The following is a 23316-nucleotide window of genomic DNA, read 5'->3' on the forward strand; positions in this document are numbered from 1 at the left end:
CGGTAGGAAGGAGTTCCTTGAATGCGGTGAGCACCGGAATCGGTAGCCTAGCAGACCTGGAATTATATTGGAGTGCCCTAAGCACATTGTGTGGTGGATATTTGCGCTATAACAAAATCCAATATCATCATTATTATTAATAAATCCCTAAAGTAAACTCATTCAATATGTCATTCTAACAAACAATGTGGTATTAAGAGAAAAGGTGCAATGGCTTCCTTATGAAATAAACAAAGACAAAAATCAAAACTTTAATTTCCAAGATCACCTTTAATTGCATATATCATTGATACAATTTATATAAACAAAAGAATGGAATAATTTACAAGATTAAACATGAACATTTAAAATGCAATCATAGAATAATTACAGCCTCTGATTATCAAATGATTCTATAGAAATTTAACCATGGTAACGTAATAACATTATCAGGAATGCTCCTGTGCTGAATTCATTGAAGAAAAAAAAAATAATGATGATGTATGACCCTAAAATCCTTTCACAATAGCAAATAAACTAAAGAGGTATCAGAGATAAAATTTGTAAAAACTTTGCATAAAGTGTGGTGCAAAACTTGCCAAAGTTATCTACAAATTGTATTTTGGGGAGAGACATTCAAAGTCATCTTACCCCACTTGTTACATCTATTTCTGTCCTTGACAATTTGGATTGATTTTTACTTCATTTACAAAGCTAAATAGTAATTCATAAATGCCCCCCCCCCAACAAAACAAAGAGAAAACAAACAGAAACAAATGTCCAATTGTTTCTATTGTGCTTTTTGTTAGTTTCTTTTACTGTAAATGTGAATCGTGTAAATTTAAACTTAATATTTTCATCATATTAATCATTGAAAATAATGAGTAAATTAAATCAAATCAATTTACAATTCATAATCCACCTCAAAATGTAGAAATATATTAGCAGACTTCAATAATCCTTGCACTACATCAATGCATGTCCATCCATAACACACATCAAGTTGTTTCATATTATAATATCTATTTACATAATTCTTTAAGATTAGACGAAAACCGGATTCTAATTAGGACAGGTTATATATTAGCCTCATGAAACATTAAAAACATGTGGAGAGAATCGATACATGCCTATGTTTCCACACCTCCCCCCCCCCCCACCCAATTTTTTTTTTTTTAATGCATGGAAATTGTAATTGTTAATACCTGAATTGGATTCATTGCAAATCTGACCCAATTTGTATGAAATACCTTTGAAAAGACAAAGCTAACAATTTGAAGTATCAGTAGTTAACAAAAAATAATAGTTATAAGTCTGACCCGATACCTATTTACTTTTCAGAAAATAAAAACTTTCCATTCGTAATTTATAGGAGCATCTAAAATTGGGATTGATGTGTCCAGTATTCAAATAAAAGCCATGTCATGAAAATATGAGTACAAGGAAAAATATAAATGTTCATTTATAATTATGATTAATGTGTTCAATATTTCAATTAAAGTCATGTCATGAAAATATGTGCAAAAGGAAAATATAAATGCACATTTTGTGAATATAATTATTATTGTGATTGAGAAAATCGAGTTAATAGATACATGGATGCCTATATATGAATAATATGTGTATGCCTATATGGTAATGATGAACAGTGTGTTGTTTCGAACCAGAAGTCGTCTACTTTTATTGTTTATCTAATGTGTGCTTTAAATACAATACTCACATAAAATAATTTTTTTTTTTTCAACGCCAAAAGCATCCATTTTTTTCTCTAAATGCGTACATTATACTAATGGAAATGCTGGATAAAATAATGATGGAAATGCAAGAATACTAATGATGGGAAAGTTGAAATAACAATATCGTCGCTGTTTTCACAAAGTGACGGTAGAGAAAAAAAAATTGCATTCACTTTGCATTACGATTTTCCTCACTACCGTCACTTCGTGAAAATAGGGACGATATAATTCATCAAGCAAGAACATGGGTATGAACCCAAACATTTCTGGGTCCTTTTTTTCAGGAGGTAGAAAATGAAAATGAATTTCATCAAAATATATTGATATGCTATGCAAAATGACAAATTGCTACTGTTGGGGGAAAATGTATTTTGGACTTGCTGAATTGGTAAAAAAACTAATGGATTTGGCACAATCGATCACATTTTATTGCCCTTTCCCCCTTCCTCCTTGATACCCCCCCCCCCCAAAAAAAAAGAAGACATATCATAACAGATTGAGATATGAAATGTAAGTGAAACAGAAGTGAAAGATAGACTATCAGAGAGAAGAGCAATATACTCTGTCAGAATTAAGTTACAGGCATAAGAGCTATACAAATAGGGGGTATATATACTTAGATAAATGAGGACTAAAATTATAACAAAGAAAGAAAATTAATTTGATATATAGAACACAGAATTTACAATTTTCTTTCTTTTTTTTACATTATCTAAAACAAAGTCCAAATACTGTACTTTTACTCCAGATTATACTATTTTACTTTCTCCCTCCTGATAATAACATGATTTGTGTCATGCACAATCTCCTATCACAATCTGTTTAAAAAAAAAACTATTAAAAAAAACTCTAGCAGTGTCATGCACATGTAAAAAGTCAATATCATTTTGTGCTTTTGGAAGACAAGGGGTACAAATTCTAAATCCTAATGCACTTGGCAAAACTATTTAATATCACAGATGAAAACAATAAAACTTTGTACCACACACAAATATGGTTGAACTGTATTCAGTGTGCATATATATCTAAAGATGACAAAAATATAATGCTTGCAAAATAAATTATTAATACAGAGTTTTCCATATTTAGTCGGTAAATATTTGATTGCGCTCTTGTAATTGTACAAAAATCCCCCCCCCCCTTTTTTTTGTATGCATTTTTATTTTTTAAAACAATTTTGTCTCCTTTCCACCTATTAAGTATCTATTAAGCATTAAGTATTAAGTTTTTTCTTTCTTCTCCTTTTTGTCTCCATGTTGTTTCTTAGTTATTTATTTTTTACATGGAAATAAGATTCTCTACATGTGCAGCTTATATGTTTCAAACCAATGTAGCTTTTATGTGCATGAAAAAAATTGTTCTAAAGAGCTTATTTCTCTTTCTTATCGATAGAAATAAAGCACTAACGACACACACTTGACTGAGATAATAAGCACTAGCATAAAGAGTTAGCTTAGAAAATAAACAATCTGCAATATCTAACAAACTACATATTTGAATGAAGACTGAAGCTTTGTAAAATCAAAGGGCGACTACAAGAAATATATTTTGTGACTAAATGAAGCAGAACAAATCGACCTGAAAACTTTAAACATGGCTAAGAAATAATGATGTCTGCCATGAAATATTATTGCAACCTGAGCAGCATCATATACAAAAGAAAATTGCACAATATAATGATGTTTATTTAAGTGGTGCAATAGATAACCAGTTTGATAGTGTTTTTAGTTTTTATTCTAATTTTTAGTAATATTCTTGCAAACTAGTTTTATCCTTTTCTTACCTACAAGCATGTCAGCAGTTTGTAATTGTAAACACTTTTTATATTCAAATGATGTCATGTATTCGAAACAGGATATTTAAGGGGGTTGGCAATTTTGCATTTCTAATAGGAAGGTGTATTTTTCAAGTGAACTCAACGGTATTGTATCAAGTTGTACGAGTGTAGTACATATTATGATGAGAACATACACACAGAAAAGACTTGAATTGAGTATGAAATTGTTTACAAAATGTACATGGTAACATAAATATGGCGTGATATTTTTTCTGCTGGGTGAATGCAATATAGTGTAAGTGTTTTTCATTTTTCATTTTTCTTCATACAGCTAATTTAGACATATGGCATATTCTCTATTATAGAAGGGCAATTTAGGAAAACATTATAATAAAAGCGGCGTGACAAATAAAATAAAATAAGATGATTAACACACAAAAGATGAAGAAGATCTATTTCTCTCATCGGTATTGAAAAGTATTCCTTTAAATACATTGATTGATTGATGAACAGCGGCATATGTAATTTATCTGGGGCCCATTTGTATTCCCTTCACTTGATATCTTTTGTCTGTGGACTGCTGTTCTTATCGACAGGGCCTAAATGCATGCTATCGATGGGAAGCTTTTGTTTCAAAAGACAATGACAGAAAGAGGTTAAGGCCAGACGAGACAGACAGATGGTTGATTTTTTTTTAAAGCAAGGAAATGAGGAAAGAGAAAGGGTGTCATCCACAGAGAGAGAGAGAAGGAGAGAATGTGAAAGGAGAATTAGAGAAGAGCAGGGGAGGAGACAGAAGAGAAATAGAGAGATGGAGAGATAGAAAGAAAGAGAAAGAGAGAGAGAGGGAGAGAGAGAGAGAGTTGCTTGAAGAGACGAGAGATAATGAGTAAAACATTTGTTCAGGTGTGCAAGTATATGTGTGTGTGAGAGAGGGGGAGAGAGAGAAGGGGGAGAGAGAAAGAGAGGGGGAGGGTGAGAGAGAGAGAGAGAGACAGAGAGAGAGAGAGAGAGAGAAAGAGAGGGGGTGGGAGGGAGAGGGAGAGAAAGAGAGAGACAGAAAGACAGACAGAGGGGGAGGGAGAGGGAGAGGCCGGAGAGTTAAAAAGAGAGGAAAGCAGTTAAATTATTGTACAGGCAGCAGAACAGGACAAAATAATGCAATAATGAAATATATGTAATAGGAATCGAAGACCAAAATGGAATCAAATGTTAATGTGTACAATGATATATTACAAACATTGCAAATTAGATAGGAAATAATTATTCAATTGTGGATTGATTAAAAAAAATGTTGTTGGAGGGTGGGGGATTTAGCAAACATGCATGACAGTTGACAGTAATAAGATGTTAATGTCACCAAGACATGAAATAAAACGTCAACAAAAAATATCATAATGCATAATAGTGTACATGAATTGTATGATTTGTTTGTCAAATAAACATTATTGGGTGTTGGGAAATATATCATGGAATTAATGTGTCATGATTACATTTCAAATTACGTTTCAATTTATTTAAAAAAATCATAGCATAAGTATATAGTCAATAACGAATGTGTCAGTACATACATATTGTTTGATGATGATTGATGAAGGTAGTGGTGAGTAGACAAATATTTTTTTTAAATTCAATCACACATGCAAGGTTTAAATGGAGTATTGAAGAAAAAAATGTAGCTTGAACGAACGGAGAGGGAGGTAGATGAATAGACAGTGAAAGATAGGGAAAAAGCATAAAAGGTTGAAGGGTGTACAGAAGACAATGTCATGTTAGAATTATTTTTTGTTTTTGTTTAAAGTATATGATTTAGAATTAAATTTTTAATTGTTATTGAAGTTAAGAGATTTGATGACAGTTATGACAATAACATGGAATAATAATTGAACAATTTAATGACAAAAAGAATGAGCAAAATTAATTTGAAATTGGCAGGAGGGGAGGTACAGATGGTGCAAATCATAAAAGTACAGTAAGATTCAATCAATGGTAGCATGAGAGGAGAAGAGATAAAAGGAGAGAAGTCGGGAGAAAAGAGAAATAAAAACAACGTAAATCATGAGAAACAGAGCATTATATCAAGCCAAGACAGCAACAATGAACACTTGAATTTTACAATAATATATATATTATATTATATATTATATATTTTGTATAAAAGCTGCGCTATATAAATTTATTATTATCATTATAACAAAAAAATGTCAGAACTTTTATAAAGATGGTCATGGATATATTCTTTTTTTCTTTTTTTTAGGGGGGGGGGGGGGTCGAGTTGGAGCGGGTCATAATGTCATTAAGAGAGGAATTGGTGGGTACCGTCATTTCAGGTTCAATTATGAATAGCACATGACTAAAGAGTGATATACAATAAAGGTGTACCATGCAAATGAAAGGAGATAACAGATTATTTTCCATAATTTGCTGAGGAGACTGGCTAATCAAGGATGCCCTCTATAGACCAAAGACAATATAGCCAACATTTCAAGATTTTTACTGCATTCCAAAATATTTGGAGAAACAACTAGCTATGTTTACAGGAATTTTGAACTATTCCGCCTGCATTCAGATTGTGCCATAATAAGAAATAAAACCCTAAATGAATGATTATATTTATATCAAATATACAAGGAAATGAAGTTGATACATGCTTATAACCAAATGGATCCTAGCTATTCATTAATCCAAGCAAGGCGAAATAATGTTTAAGGTATAGACTTTATGTATCGAGGATATGAAGTCCATAATTACTCAAATGCTGAAAATCATTCAATAAGTTACAGAAAGGAGGTAAATTTCAAAATCTTCACCTAGAGTAAAACAATATACATGTTTAATGATTTTGTTTCCCCTTCAATTAGTGCGAATCATTAATGTATTTCCTTTTCTATTGATCTCTAGAATGATCATTTTGCAACGATTAAACAAAAATGAATAATAGTGTAAAGATAAAACTAGAACTTTTATTTAACAACTACCAATTCCCCCAAAATAATGTGCTTGTTCTTTTTCCTTCATATGGCAACGATATTTACATCTTTAATCTTTTACTCTGACATCCATTGTTCTCTACACAAAAAAATAGATCTCTGTGTTATAATAGCCATAATGAATAAAACTTGACACTATATTCATACTTAGGAAGAGTATTCAAATCATATAACAAAATACATCTTATTTACAACCAACATAAAATGATTTTGGATAAATTTAGTAAAGGTTACTGATATCTATTTGTATACACACCTCATTAATAACTGATTGTCATTATAATAACTGCTTTAATCTTTTTTATATTTACAAATAATAACAGTCAAAGCTCTTCACAGGAAATCTTTTTATATTGATTTACGTCAAATGATTTATCCGCAGCTTAATCAAAGAGACGAAACATTCAAATGTATTATCCTTGCCCCTTCAGGCATTCATTTTTGAGACAAAACAATGAATTCATAGACTAAACTTTGTGCGATTCAGGAAGACAGTTTGCATCTATAATCCAATTACCTTCATCACTGCACACACACACACACACACACATAATTTTTTGTTTAATTTCTAAATGTTAGATTCAGTTCATATACAGACTATGGTATCATACATGTATAGTCTTTATTCCCTGTAAATTGAAGCTGTAAATTTAGAGCCACTTTAGTATGTGTTACATGTACATATGTATTAATATATTTGTGAGAAACGTCAACTATGGCAATGAAATGTTGTTCTTTTTGTCTCTCAAAGAGGGTTACGAGTTCATTCATTGGAGGTGATTTCAGTTTCATTTAACACTAATTCCAATAGGTTTTATCCACATTTATCAAAGTTCTAGTATTGTAAAGGTTAAAAAATAGAATTAAGAAAAAGACATATAATATACTCTATTGAGCTGCTCACTCTTTCAGTTAGTGTGTGTGACAAAACAAGGCAGAGTTATGAACTACTATAGGTGCAACTTTGGAAGACAACATTGCAACTGAACAAATATATTCTATCCATAACAAAACAAGTACTATTATTCATCGAAGCACACAGCAGACATTAAAAACACACACTTCTTGAAAAGTGGAAGACAAAAAATGAAGTCTGGATAACCATGACAATTACTGAAGACAAGATTATTTCACATTTTACACATGTAGTTGGATGCTTGAAAAAGTTTGTTCTGTGTTGAAATCTATGACTTGTCACAAAAGTTAAAGCTAAACTTTAGTACTGGTAATGCGATTGCATTGTGAAAGAAAAGGTGTGAAAGGATCAGAAACAGTTGATCATGTAGCATGTAAGTATTGGTGTGCACTGCAAGGTGCTGGAGTCATCAAAATCATAATAAATTTGACCGAGTCTTGGTAAAGTAACAAACACTCACATAGAAAGCTATATATGGGACAACACACATGGTGTCGGGGATGGTACTACCTTGGTTTCCTTGTCTTTCTATGCTCATTACTCAGCCAGTATACTTTTTCTTCCAAAATTGTTTGGCACATGTCATTTATTTGTAATCTTGAACATTCAGTGTAAGTTTCGTTTGATTCTGTGAGAATTATTTTTTTTTTTTTACCAGTACTGGAGTTTATCTTTAAGAAAAGTATTTCTAGTGAACAACAGAGGGCACTATGCAACTTTGCATTCATATGATCATTGATGCTGTTGAGTCTGCCTCCTGTCGCATTCAAATCAATTTTTAACCCCATGAAAGACATTTCCATGTTCCTGTAAATCCATATAACATGAGATTTTATATGCTAACTGTAACAAATTATGTCAAATTTGATGATGGTTTAATCTAAAATGTGTGAACATCCAGAAAAAGCAGTCTACACTTAACCTGAGAAACACAAATTTCCTAAACTTTTTTCATTCATTAGTATTACCGGTAGTCAGCTATCATTACGTATTATCCACCACTCTTTAAAAGGTAATATTTAACACTTAGACAAGCTTATTCTTGTATTTGAAGTAATCATTAATCTTTTTTAGAATATATATATCTATATCAGGATATACTGCAGGAATAGAAACACATCTAGAATCAACAATAGTAGTAATTTCGTAAGAATTCCATGATTGCTATCAATCTACCGTAAATGTACACTGCATCTCAGCACCCTTTCAAATTGATTTCCTCATAGGATATTTTCAAAATTGAACTCGTACATTTGACAATCAGTGTAATATCCAGTAACTTTTAGAATTTGCTTTCTTTTTCATTACCTAGAACTCAACACTCAACACAAATGTTTAAACAACATTTTTTAACGCCCCACTGCACTAGTTTGGCCTAGTCATCTCAGAGCCACCAAAAGGGCATCACCTCGTATTCAACCCGTCATGAACGTAATAAACATCCTTCTGGCTCTCGAACATGCATTATAGAAACCTAAGCATGAACTATCAAGAAACACCCAAACACAACCATCACCCCAACCACCATCAGCAATATCTCCTCTTCACTCGGTGTCTGTGTATTTGGTTGTAACTGCCCGTATGAATCGGACATCTTTCCCAAGATCTTTTCTTCTAGAGAATTTGATATTGTATGATCATCGCTTCTACTAACATCATTCACAGTTTGATCTCCTGTCTTACGGCTACGTGCATAGTTAGATACATCTTTATTGCTCTGATTGTTATTGCTATCGTTAGTAGACACAAGAGATGCAACACTGACATTCACGGTGTTAGGGTCAACTACGGTGTTACTAACTGTACACAATGGTGTTAATTGGGTGTTCTCAGACTGCAAGGCATTTTCTACTGATCTTACACTCTTTTCTACACTTTCTACGTTGGAGGTTTTACTATCTCTCCCTCCCTCTTCCTCTACCTCCTCTTCCCTTTCCTCTACAATACTATCTACAATACGTCGACCACTAGTGCCATCATAATCATCAGTCGACACCGGTGCTTCATCACAAGGTGTTAGTGTCAAGGAAGCCTGTTGTTAGAGTGCAGTCACATTACACCAAACACCAACACCACCACCACCACCCAGATGAGCGTAAAGTTTAAAGCCACAGCAGTCATTGCGAAGCAGAATAATATATACATTTGTAATAATTTAATATTTTTAGAAGATGTTTTGCGGAGAGATGCAAGGAGCGAGAGAGCCGTGTGCGTGAGCGAGCCAGGAGCAAATCATAAGTGATGGTGTGAGAAAATATAAAAGAAACAAAACAAAAACAGAATAAATGTAACTATCAAATAATGTATAACTCAAAAAAAATAAAAATAAAAAATAAACATGTTATATGAACGGAAGTGACATTAGGAACATTTTCTGAATTCGGTGAAAAATTAAAATGGCAATATAATGAATGAAATGATATTATCAACCAAGATGATTATCAAAATGAAAGATACCTCATACCACAAGAAAGAGAATGAATTCTATGTTAAATTATCATTTTACTGAAATAAAAAATATCTGAGCATTGGAATAATTCTAATAATATCATTTTGTCTTCAATTTTGTCTTTGTTGTAATACAAGGACATTTTAATTATTTGATTTGAGTAAGGAATTTATTTTGAATATACATATATGTCGCATTGTTAGGTATGTAAAGTCTTTCAAAGAAAAAAGAAATCCACAGCCTGTCAGTGAGTGACCAGCCAATTGACTGGTACAACATCACTTTAATTGTTAGTCTATTTGGTGTTTTCTTTGACTATATGTAACAACATCCTGCAATATCACTATTACCTTAACTCCTAAGAAAGTTTGGGACCTTGGCAAATCCAAATTTACATTTTTGAAATACATGTATGTGTTGGCAATCCTATTTCATTTTGTTTTTAATTCCCGTCATAGTTGGGTTGTGACATGTAACTCCAAACTGAAATTGAATTGTATCACACAGCTATACTGAGACCCACATACTGAAATCCATCTCGAGTGTATTGGAACAAAACAAATAAAACATAAAACTGAGATGAAAGGAAGAGAACATCTGAACGAAAAGGTATGAAATGAAGCATTTTCAACAAATAATGGCAAGCAAAGGAATAAGCAAGCAAGCATTTATTTCTTTAATGTGGTATTATTATGCAGTATGATACATGCACATGCATTGCAGTTGAATAGCAGAGCTAATTTTAAAAAAAATTTCTTTGTTATGACAGCAAGCTGCTAAATAAGTTACTGTCATGATTTGTGCATGCATTTTACCCCAAATAAAATATTGCTATAGTTGAGTGATTATACTGGCACATTGACATTCTTATCATAAGATGATCATGGCATAACCATCAAACTAATTTGCGATCTGCAGGTAAATATACCTGCTTGAGCATCCTCGAATATGCTCTCTTCTAGGTGATCAATCATTTACTGCCTGTGCATCAAGATTGTGGAATGGTCTTCCCCAAATCCTTCACTCTTGTCACTAGTTGTCCACTTTCAGAACTCAAGTTAAACCTATTTCAAATTGCTTACAATTAGTCACTGCTTTTTTGTCTTTCCCAGTTAGAATCATAAACAGACATTTTTGGTAGTTTTTCAGTCTCATCAGCGCCTTTGATTAGGCAACTAGATATTTGCGCTAAATAAAAGCCTGGATTGGATTGGATAATGTTTCGTTTAGATTCCCTTTCTCCTCCAACTCTAATGGACACTAATTCACTATAAGTTAAGCTAGAAATGTTTTGATATAAACTGCAGACATTCACCTTTAATAAATGAGAATTTAAAAAAATGTCAACAAGTACTTTCATATTTGAAAAGAACAAGTGTTGCTGCCATCTCCTGTTGACAATGTTATAGTCAGTTCAGTCTTTCTCCCATTTCACTTTTTTGTAAACCCAAATACAGTACTTTGAAAAATGAAGAGAACCAGAGTGAAGTGGTACTTCCTTCTAAAGCTGACAATAAAAATGTATCAAGTTTGAACAACAACTCGTTTGACAATGACGTCATGAAATAAGTGAACTGCATTTATGCTGCAGTTTGTAAATGAAGCTTTATGGTCCATTTCAGAAGAAATGATAGCCATTTTCATGTTAAACTCTACATATACACCTGCATACCCTTATATGACATTAGATGCACAAAGAACCAATTTCACATGTATCCTTAACCAGTTTTCCAGAGACTCCAGCTACATTTATCTCAGGCAAAACAGGTTAAACGGGGCAATTCACAACCTGAAGTTTATAATCTGATGAAGCAAACCAAATTACCCAATAACACGCATATTACGAGCATGAGGGATCCTTATTTCATGATGCATGGATATCACTAATCTAGGGTGGGCTATGAGGCAACCGGTTCCCCATCATTTCATTTTTCCAGTGTTAGTTTACGTTCAACAACAGCCTGGAAGAGCAAGAGGCCTATATTTTCGCTTTTCATTACCCCTGCTTTCTTCCCCAACTGTATTAAAAAAAATAGACACTGAAATCTCAAGAGCATCTTGTTATGGTGAGTTACAGTACATGTACATTTATATCGCGCAAATATACATAAATAAGATTATATATCCACGGGGATGCTTGAGGTCCTTACAAAGTATTAGCCAAGCTTTCCTATAAAGGCGCTGAAGCATTATTACCAGGCCCCCATCTTATAAAGAGTTGCGCACTTGATCCAAATCAATTGCAAGTTCTCCAACCAATCGCAGGTTTGCAGTCTTGATATCAATTGCCAATAAGTTGCGATTTATATTAACTCTTTACAAGACGGGGTCCAAATATCCATTTAATACACCAGTGTCACAAGTGGCAATTGCGCGTAATCGCCTGGGAACTCATCATAAAAACCGATTGCAAATGCACAATATGTATGGACGGCAAGCGGTTTGACTCATACCCATCTGAGATAGTAAAGATAATTCCTAACCAAGAGCTTTTGAATGCATTGAAAACATGACATACCTTCTTTCTCAGAACTCTGATACGGCTCTAAACGAAAGAAAGCGGATGGTTTGAAACAATTACAAAGAGCAGGTCGGGCAAATTGTGACAATGATGACAATGATGATGGGTGTTTTTTTTTTATATTGTTCTTATGAAAATATACTTTCTTTGGTGAGGGTTCCACGATGCAAGTGGACTGGGGCAATGCATGAATGTACAAACAATGGTCATTGTGTCACAGGAAGGTTTCAAACAACAACATTAAAACATAAACAACAAAGACAGATACATTCAATGTAAACCAAAACACGATATCTACATGTTACCACTCACCTCCCCCTCCCCCTCCCCTCTCTGCCTCCCCCTCCCCTCTCTGCCCCCCCCCCTCTTCAACAACCACAAGAAGGCCCCTCAATCATTAAAATATTTTTTTCCATCAGGAACCTATTTGCACTTCATCTGGGTAGAGAGTAGGGAATGCAGATTAAGGCTTTGCAAAGAGAAGATAGTCCTGTGACAGGGCTTTGACCCCTGACCCTTGTGGTCCACAGGCAACTGACCTGATGTATATATCTACATACTAGACCATCACACCTCTACTGTACACACTTGAACAAAAAACTACATGTATTTCCCATTTGGAAGCCTGTCATGATGGTTAAACCTGGCTGCTAAGTATGCTTAACGTTCTGTCCAAAAACTTGGCCATCATGCCTTACCGAAAGGCACCAGGCGTTGTTCAATGTTCATGAAATAGACACACACATTTAACAATAATTCATTGCTCTTAAAGAGTGGGAGTAAAAAATAAATCCTTGTGCCAATTTCTCACTAGTCAAAAAGGTCTTAAACTATTTTCTCAATGCCATGGAAACTCCCTATTACATCATACGTCCTTGCAATGTTGTATCACGATAATGACTAAATGGAGACATACAAGTATGCCACGACAAAGAGGCAGACCGAATTGCTAGTCGAGCCAATTATTAATTGCTCTATCCTAATCATGTTGGCTCAAATGTGACAGTAGTAGTTAAAGGCATCGTTTAACAATGTTAAATCTGTGATGCATGGCCCTACATGTACATGTTTTCAGTGTCTGTGACATGATGTAATATTGAAGCCCTACAAAAATTGCGCTTCAAAATGATCAAGAAGTGCCTCAAAAAGAAAAAAAATTTGAGTGACCGGCTTTACTATACTCATTTCCCCCATGAGACTGTAGTGTTATAAAAACCGTTGAGGAAAACGGCTTTTGAAATTTCAATTTCCATTCATAAATATCTTGATAATCAGACAGGTGATCTGCTTGTAAAAGTCATGGGATTCCTGACTGACCTAAAGGTTTATAATTATGACTGCAGCATGAGCTAAATCCAGGATTTTGTTTAGAATCTGAGGCAAAGATACCCAATCCCTTTTAAATAAAGGAAGTTACCGTCTGTTTGGAACCAGAATAAGGGTATTAGGTCATATAATTTACACAGAGTTAGTGCCCTATGGCTCCTAACAGATGTTATGTTTGTTGCATCACATGCCCTATCACTTTATTCTGGATAAGATATTCGGCCTGGACAAATGCAAAGTGCAAATACAGAATATATGTACATAACAGTATACAGCACATTACCAACCCATAGAGTACTTACATGTAGTATATAGAACATAGTCAACAGTAAACTGTTTTAACACAAAAATCAGGGGATTGAAGGGAGAAACAACCACAGAATATCGTCAAGGTCACTTCAACAGAAAGACGACCATAAGTTGTTAGACAAAACAACGAAGTACAGCACCACAATGTATGTACATTTACATTTGACTACCGGTATACATGTACAGTATTATGCACGTACGATACAAATGTATATCTGTGATAAATACAATGTATTGCAGATCATGCAAAATATGCTATATGTGATGTTTTATTTCATTCTTTATGACTCATGATTTACAGCATACTGTAGGTGGCTAACCAAGTTGGTCCAGTAAGAAAAAGTCCTTCAGTTAGATCTAAATGATTATCCAGAAGTTCACATAGAAGGATACATCATATTTCTAGTGTGCTTTAACACAGCTGGAAACTGGCACCTCCCCCACCCCCCACCCCCCCCCCCCCCCAAAAAAAAAAAAAAAAAAAAAAATTAAAAAAAAAAAAAAAAATTGTATTCTTTCAAATGCTGCTTGAATTTAACTTTTTCATTTTTTGGCCTGCAAATGTGACATTGCACCTTACAGTTTCACCAAGCTTGATAGACTATGGAAGATAATGAAATACCAACTCACCCCGTTGACATCCACTGTTGTGCTAGCGCTTCTTAGTCTGGCATTCTTGGAGAGTTTATTGCATATCGATACCACTTTCATTGATTGCTGAATAGAAGAAAGGGAGAGAGAAATATAACTGTAAATTGGCCTTGTGTCAGACTATATCACCATGTAGATGTATAGAATGTAATTATTGATAGCATTGCCTTTTTTTGTTTATATTGCGCAATTACAAACAGTAGCCAGTTAATGTATCGACTTATGAATGTTAACAGCTGGTCATAACAGCAGTCCATGTAAGGAGAGTCCCGAATAGGTTAATCAAAATGGTTCGCTGCTGCTCAGATGATGTTATGTATCATAATTTTGGGGGTTGAGAACTATTCACCAAATAATTGGACCCAGGCTATCGTGGTATTTGACCCCGGCCCCCCCTCACTCAGTGTTATTTAGGGTACGCATATGCGTGTTCCCAGCAACCCCCCCCCCCCCCCTTTTCAGCAAAATTCTGATGTGTAAAGTCAATACGGGTAGACCTTTTTCTTTTGTTACGAGCCGGAGAGTTTGGGAACGTGCATGGTATCCCTCCGTTCACGGAGTGGGGGGGTACATGCCGTAAAAAATGGGTGACCATATAATGTACATGGAACCAACCAAGGTTATACGAGGTAGCATTTAGCTTTGGACCAGGTGTATGAACAACTGCATAAGATGAGTAATGAGTGTTGGACTATCATACGGTTGGACTACATTAGATAAACTAGCCTAGATTTGGACTACAGATCTAGGACTTAAAAAAACACAAGTCCTAGCCTATCTTGCATTTAGGATTCGTTAACAAAAAAAAGTGATCAGGGATTATGAAACCGATAGATGGTTATAGTGGACACTGTAGCTTTGGGTTGGTGTGTGGACCATGATAAAGACTTGGTCCTGGTCTATTTAAGCTAGTCTACCTTCCATCTCTTCTTAGCGTTGAACTTCCTCAGGTTCTCCAATTTGAGATGTGAGGTCTGTCTCTGCACCTTCTGCTTCTTGCTTCGAGGCTGCAATGGAACGAAAATGCAAAAAAGGAAAGACATTATTTGAAAAATGAATCAATTTGTCAGTATATCCAACTTAAATCATCTTTCCATAATGCTATTATATTCTAATCATCTGTGAACTGGCAGCTTAACGTATATTGAAGATGAAATTATGTTATCATTATCAATTAAAAAGAAAACCCTTGGAGAAAAAAAAATGCCTCTGTGAGTCACTACATGTATATACCAAAGGTCTCTATTTTTAGTCAGTTTTGATAAAGATAAACAATTGTAGACAAAATGAGCCAAATATTTATCTAAGTCCTATCAAATATCCAGTATCTATTTTCAAGAAAATCAGCTTCTCTATGACAAGACAAGCAAGTTTATCCATTTAATGATGAAGCTTAATGTCCTTAGTATACACATGCACTGATTCTTTTGATACAACAAGCAGATGTATTTATTTGAAAGAGAATCAGCTTCTCTATGACAAGACAAACAAGTTTATCCCTTATTAAAATAATGCAGCTAAATGTCATTAGTACAGTACATGTGCACTGTATCTTTAAAAACAGTAGTAGTATTTACATTCAAAGTACGAGGATTCAAGTTTAAAATGTAACTGTTTCACCACTTCATTCTCATCTTATGATTTAGGCTAACTTTTGATGACAAAAGATTTTTTTCTTCACATAAGGGGTGCATGTAAAAAATAATCCACCATTCATTGATAAGTGCATGCAGTTCACCTCAACATATGTATGACTAGGCTTGCCAAATCATCGTTATGATTCAAGAATAAATCTAGATACTGGATCAAGAGGTATAACAGATTCTAAGGTTGAACTTTCTTGTATCTTTTTTAACCTTACGTCTAATTAACACCCAAGGTTATAAATTCAATTAAGAGTTAGAATAAAGAGGGTAAACCAGTTTAACGTTTATCTACAGGTGCGTATGTACTCATATGACTAGACCTGCTCTTAACCTCAATAATTTTCTTTGCAAGTGTTGGATCGGCAAGCAGTAAGTTTCACAATTAAATTTCTTTTTCTATTCAAATGCGCCTTTGATTTTCACCAGTTTTCATTTCTTAATAACGGCAAATTTAATGTACATGTACTTGGGGCTTCAAGAGATAAAACGTAGGGGGAAGTAGTCATATGCATTGTTTGAGTGATCTGTCTCTTTTAATTTAGAGGTCTTTTAAAGTGTAAGCCATTAAGAATGACCCCATTATGACTACCCTGCCTGGTAATCCTGTAATCCAAAAACAAATCTCCTAGACAAGTGTACTGTGAGATGAAGTTTTTTCGATTTTCTGTTCAGATTATTTTTTAGTGAGAATTGTTTATCTTGTTCATAGCGTGCTGATGAGAACAAGCTTCAAGGAATATAAGGAACAAACCATTTTTTTAAAATTTCTCTTAATTCCCCCCCCCCCTCTCTCTCTCTCTCTCTCTCTCTCTCTCTCTCTCTCTCTCTCTCTCTCTCCTCCTCCTCCTCCTCCTCCTCCTCCTCCTCCTCCTCCTCCTCCTCCTCCTCCTCCTCCTCCTCCTCCTCCTCCTCCTCCTCCTCCTCCTCCTCCTCCTCCTCCTCCTCCTCCTCCTCCTCCTCCTCCTCCTCCTCCTCCTCCTCCTCCTCCTCCTCCTCCTCCTCCTCCTCCTCCTCCTCCTCCTCCCTCTATTCCTTCCCCCTCCCGCCCTCTTCACCCTTCTCCTTATTCCATTCGGTGTTCCCCTCCTCCTTCCTTTATACCTCTTCTCCTTTCTCCCCTACCTCCCCCTCCCTTACCCTATTCTCCTTTGTCCCCTACCTCCCCCTCCCCTCGCAGCTGCTCCTTTAATAAAAACTGGGTTTTCCCTCCTTAATCCAAAGAAAAATCACCAAAACCAGCATTAAGTTTGGAGGAATCAAGTTTCCCTGTGCCTGTTTCACCATTTCTGTTTAGCCTAATCCTACAACCACACCCTATATTTGTAAAAGTGAGTTCACTTTGGACAGATGATCTTCTGTATCATTTAAATGACGAAGCAACCGTTTCAATCAACAGTCCAACAAATGTATGGATGTATCAAATAATGGACACAATTAATCAAGACATCCTTTTGGGTGGTTGTCCGTTTTGTGGTGAACATTTCAGATCTAAATATATTTGTGATCAAGGTAAGCCACAATGCTAACAGCTGTAAAGTTGTTTTTTTCTTCTTCTTGAAATTGTATTTCTTGAAGAGGGAGAGATGAGCACTCGATCGAAGTGAAAATCTTTGAAATCCCTCAGACAAACTTTTGTTTTCTTTTATTGACTTGACTTGACTTAAATTTAAAGATAAACTTTAGTACTGGTAATGCGATTGCATTGTGAAAGAAAAGGTGTGGAAAGGATCAGAAACAGTTGATCATGTAGCATGTAAGTATTGGTGTGCACTGCAAGGTTCTGGAGTCATCAAAATCATAATAAATTTGACCGAGTCTTGGTAAAGTAACAAGCACTCACATAGAAAGCTATATATGGGACAACACACATGGTGTCGGGGCTAGTACTACCTTGATTTCCTTGTCTTTCTATGCTCATTTCTCAGCCAGTATACACTTTCTTCCAAAATTGTTTGGCACATGTCATTTATTTGTAATCTTGAACATTCAGTGTAAGTTTCGTTTGATTCTGTGAGAATTATTTTTTTTTTTTTACCAGTACTGGAGTTTATCTTTAATTTATTGTCAGAACTTCACATGTTGCGAAGTATAGATGTTATCTTCTTGTACATACATGTACATCATTAAGGTGATAATGTATTTCAGTATTGGTGTTATGTGTTAGCAACTAAAATTGCTTCTTTCATTTCTCTTCTTTTTTTCACTCTTGGAAATATTTATTGTTGCTATTTATGAAAACTATTGAGGGTGTATGATAGATATAAAGTCTTAAAGGTCAAACAAAGCTTTGGGAAATTTTTAAAATTCGGTGGATAGGGATTCTATACAATTTGATATGTTTGGATGACCCTGTGAATGTAATATAAGCACAAGAAAATTTAGCCCCTATAACACTTTTGCTTTTGAGAAAAATTGAATATAAAATTTACTGGTGCTCCTGGTAAATTTTGATGACTTTCAAATAGCGCCTACGGCCGTACAATGGTAGCTGCGACCATGACAATCTCAGAATATGTAGTTGTGATATATTATTTCCAAACAGGAATAGCTAATTGGTCGATTTTAGTCAAGAAACGATGTTTTATAGCTTAATTCATATCTTGACCATGAGAGGGAACTATACAACATAAAGAGTTTATTATTTACAATTTCATAACGTTAGACTTGATTTCAACTGCGACAACGATCACTGAATATTGTAGGATCGCATATGCTTCCAAATGACCCCATACCCAAACTTTGTATTACCTTTAATGGCCCTTTAGGCTTGAGTACCTATCCACATTTTATCCCTAACTCGTGATACTATGAATACCAAGATCTTACCATTATCCACGGATGTGATAGGCACTGGTCAACAGTTGCACGTTTCCTGATTAAAAAAGAAACAAACAAAACAAAAAAGTTTAATATGAGGGTTAAATAGCACAGCAATAAACAGTGTGAAACTATCACTATCAAACATATCTAAGATTGCACAGATAAAACATACATGTACATATGGAGTGTGATAGCTTCATGTTATTTTTACATATAGATTCTTCTGATTTCCTATGGCCCATGGGTGTCGATACTTACGTAATACCTATTCATCAGGGGGGGATGAATGAATAGATCATCCCCCCCTGATGAATAGGTATCAGTTACGTATCGACACCCATGCTATGGCCACACTTTCTGATGAAAACCAGCCCTAAAAACCACAATGAGCGGACACCTTTCTCTAGAGGAAATAAATGCCAGATTTTTCCCCTGACCATCATGGTAATCTAAAACAAGAGGATGAGAACGTTTCCTCCAATTATATCCTGCCCAGGGGCTACAGTTGATAAAAGAAAAAAAATGTATAAGCTTAATAAGATAAAAAGGTAGTTGTACTCCTGATGTAGATACAATGTAGGTCTATTCACACACGAATGAAAGATGAGATTCAAATTGCGATTCAAATAGCGATTCAATCTCAAGGGGAGACAGGGGCTATTTACACATGGGATACACGTATAGAAAATATGCTTTGTTAGCTTCTGCTGAGCTTGGGTATTAATTAACACATGGTGCATTACCAATAATTATTATCATTGATTCTTCAGACAAATAAAAAAGAAGTTGGTGAAATGTTTAATGTGATTTAATTTTCACAGTAACATTCTAAAAAGTCTTCATTACATGGAATTTTGATCAAACTCACAAAATGTTATGTGTGTGAACAGCCCTCATATTTGGTTGCTTGGACATATCTTTTTTTAGAGGGATAGAGTGCTGACTTGAATAAATGATGGTATTGATGATGATAAGAGTGTGCAGCCACAAAGAAAAAGAGGAGAAAGAGATGGAGGACATGATGGAATGATGGAATGAAGAACAGAGTGAGAGTCACAGACACAGAGACAGAACGATAGAAATGGAGAATGATAAAGAGAGGGATGTAGAGCTAGAGGGGAATGGATAGGGAGGGCGGCTGCCTGTTTCATATACAGTGAAGCCTGTATATAAAGACCGCTCAAGGGAAACTTGAAAAGTGGTCTTTATAGACAGGTGGTCTTCAAGTACAGGTTCCTTTAGACAAGGTTTCGAAGAGAAACCATATTTAAATGAAACAAAAAAAATTGTCTTTATAGACAGGTGGTTGCTCTATACAGGTGGTCGATAAAGCAGGTTTGACTGTACTATTGAGAGTCACAAAGTCATTTTGTAACTTCAAATACAGAAGGGCATTTATAACTCCCTTTGTGTTAAAGTAATTGAGTTAAAGCCATTCTTGCTCCAAACACACTATATTCAGTTTTTAATGAATATGAATCAAAAACATTCTAGCTTTCAGCAAAGGGTAACAAAAAATAGCAATGGAAAAGGAAACAGAAAATTTTGGAATAGAAACCTTGGGTCTTTGAGGAGCAGGTGATCGATGAAGTCTTTGGCAAGCTCGCTGGTGGAAGAAAAGAAGTCGTCATCCTCGAAGGAGTAGTTGATGGCCGTTACATTCTCGTACGTCTCTTGTTGATCATCCCCTAGGAATGGTGACAGTCCGCTCAGTCTGAAAGGGGGAGAAGAAGGAAGAAATTGATTTACTTTAATAGCATTATTCATAATGGAGACATTGGAATCAATATTCAGGGCAGGGTGTGGTAATATTCTTATGACTAGTGAGGTTGAGGGGGAGGGGGCGGAGGGTGGGGGAGATTCAGTCTGATAGATAAAAATGAAGAGATGAACTCAATTCAATTTCCAAAGAAATTGATATTGATTACTCTTGAGGATAGGCAGGGGTTGACTAGAATTCTTCTGACATAGAAGAAAGAAGACTCAGTTTGAAAAGGGGAGAAGGAAAAGGGAAATTGATTTAATAGCATCATTCTTAAAGACTTTGGAATCAATATTCAGGGAAGGGTGGAGGAATATTCTTACGACTGATGAGGTTGGAAGAGAGAAATTTACTTTAGCATCATTCATAATGGAGACATTGGAATCAATATTCAGGGAGGGGTGGAGTAATATTCTTATGACTGGTGATGTTGAGGGGGCAGGGGGCGGGGGAGATTCAGTATGATAGGATGAAAGTGAAGAGATAAACTCAATTCAATTTCTAAAGAAATTGATATTAAATACTCTTGAGGATAGGCAGGGGTTGACTAGAAGTCTTCTTACATAGAAGAAGGAAGACTCAGTTTGAAAAGGGGAGAAGGAAAAGGGAAATTGATTTAATAGCATCATTCATGATAAAGACATTGGAATCAATATTCAGGGAAGGGTGGAGTAATATTCTTATGACTGGTGACGTTGGCTTGTCGGGGGGGGGGGGGGGGATTCAGTCTGATAGAATGAAAGTGAAGAGATAAACTCAATTCAATTTCCATGATTCCCCATTTTAAAGAAATTGATATTAATAACTCTAGAGGGTAGGTAGGGGTTGACTAGAATTCTTTTGACACAGAAGAAGGAAGACTCAGTTTGAAAAGGGGAGAAGGAAGAGAGAAATTGAATTAATTTACCATTTTTAACTCATTTCAAAATTACTCTCCATAGTACGAGGAATGTGGAATAAAGAAGGAAGAGAGAATTTCAACTCATTTAAAAATTATTCTTCATGGTACAAGAGAGGGGCGGAGTACCTTGATATCCTGACAACAAAAAGTAAGAAAAGACAATCTTACGGTTGACAATCCTTTAACCATGAAATTGACTACATTCAATCATGCAATGCCCTAAATGTTCATTGTTATAAAGTGTACATGGTTTTTGTTTTCTTCTTCCTCTCTTCAAGATGAGAATGCCGATAGAGTTGATTGCTTTATATTTGGCAGATTTTAAAGGCATCATTAAATCTGAGATGCACGGCCCTACCGTGTTACCAGTGTCTGTAATATGGTGTAATATTGAAGCCCTAGACTAATTGCGGTTCAAAATGAACAAGAAGTGCCTCAAAAGAGTAAAAATCTTTGAGTGACCGGTTTTACCACACTCATTTTCCCCAATAGACTGTAGTGTTATGAAAACCTTTAGGAAACCCCAATTTTGGTTTTGATTTCCAATCACAAATATCTTGATAATCAGACAGGCGATCGGCTTGTAAAAGTCATGGGGTTCCTGACTGACCCAAAGGTTTATAATTATCATTGCAGCATGAGCTAATTAAATCCAGGATTTTGTTTCAGAATCTGAGACAATTGTTACCAGATTCCTTTAAGTAGTATTCATGTTTCCATAGTTACCTTGGTCTATTTACATAAACCAGGCACTACAAAGTAATCTAACTAGTAATCCCTATACAAATGATCATTAAAAAGAAGGGGAATAAGATAGGAGAGATTAACATTGCATGTGTACTACAAAACAAAAGGAGGAATAATAACAAAATGCATGGCAATTAGGGGAAGGTCACTTTCAAAGTCTTATAACAGTGAATTCAACATGTTCAAGTGACAACTGCTAAGTTGCAATCCCATTCATGCCTTCAATTACCTCATATTGTTCGCAATTATTTGTAAGAAATATATACAAAATGTATTTAACCCTAGACTGCATTTAGAAAGTATATTCCAAAGTTAAAGCACAAAGATATAAATATAGTATTCATATATTCTTAGACTTCAATCTGTTTTTAAAGATAAAGACCAGTTATGGTCATGCAATTGCATTGTGAAAGAAACGTTGTGGAATCGATCAGAAAAGGTTGATCATCTAAGAATATAAGTATTGGTGTGTACTGCAAGGTTATGGAATTGTCAAAATGATAAGAAATTTGGCCCAGTCTTGATAAAGTTACATGCACTGTACACAGAAAGATGTATATGGGACTACCCCAACACGTGCGCGACACATGCCTTATATCTATCAGGTTCAAATAGATATAATAATTTACCAAATATATCAAGTAGTAGGCGGTTTCTCTACAAAATTTGTATGATCACGTACTAGTCAAAACATATTCTTTCACATGATTGGTAATAAGAGCTTCCATTTCATTATTTGAGAGGGAGGCGTTTCCAAAACTGGTCTTTACCTTTAACAAAAACTTT

At 35.0% G+C, this 23316-nt stretch overlaps 1 protein-coding gene across 2 annotated transcripts in view; it reads right to left on the reverse strand.

Moving 5' to 3' along the window:
• Nucleotides 1-3365: 3365 nt before the first annotated feature.
• LOC115920601 (death-associated protein kinase 2-like) overlaps nucleotides 3366-23316 on the reverse strand; it is a 79154-nt gene continuing 59203 nt past the window's right edge. Inside the window, exons 7-11 of one of the 2 annotated variants that reach the window (XM_030976699.1) lie at nucleotides 20679-20834; nucleotides 19127-19172; nucleotides 15572-15661; nucleotides 14634-14720; nucleotides 3366-4116 (exon numbers count right to left, since the gene is read on the reverse strand). In XM_030976699.1, coding sequence (XP_030832559.1) covers nucleotides 4045-4116; nucleotides 14634-14720; nucleotides 15572-15661; nucleotides 19127-19172; nucleotides 20679-20834 — 451 coding nt within the window. In that variant the 3' untranslated portion in view covers nucleotides 3366-4044. Of the gene's footprint in view, nucleotides 4117-8077; nucleotides 9431-14633; nucleotides 14721-15571; nucleotides 15662-19126; nucleotides 19173-20678; nucleotides 20835-23316 lie in introns of those variants that run through there. The other variant, XM_030976698.1, reaches the window with a different exon arrangement.

Source organism: Strongylocentrotus purpuratus, unplaced genomic scaffold, assembly GCF_000002235.5.
Source record: "Strongylocentrotus purpuratus isolate Spur 01 unplaced genomic scaffold, Spur_5.0 spur5_scaffold_9, whole genome shotgun sequence".
Lineage (NCBI taxonomy): Eukaryota > Metazoa > Echinodermata > Echinoidea > Camarodonta > Strongylocentrotidae > Strongylocentrotus > Strongylocentrotus purpuratus.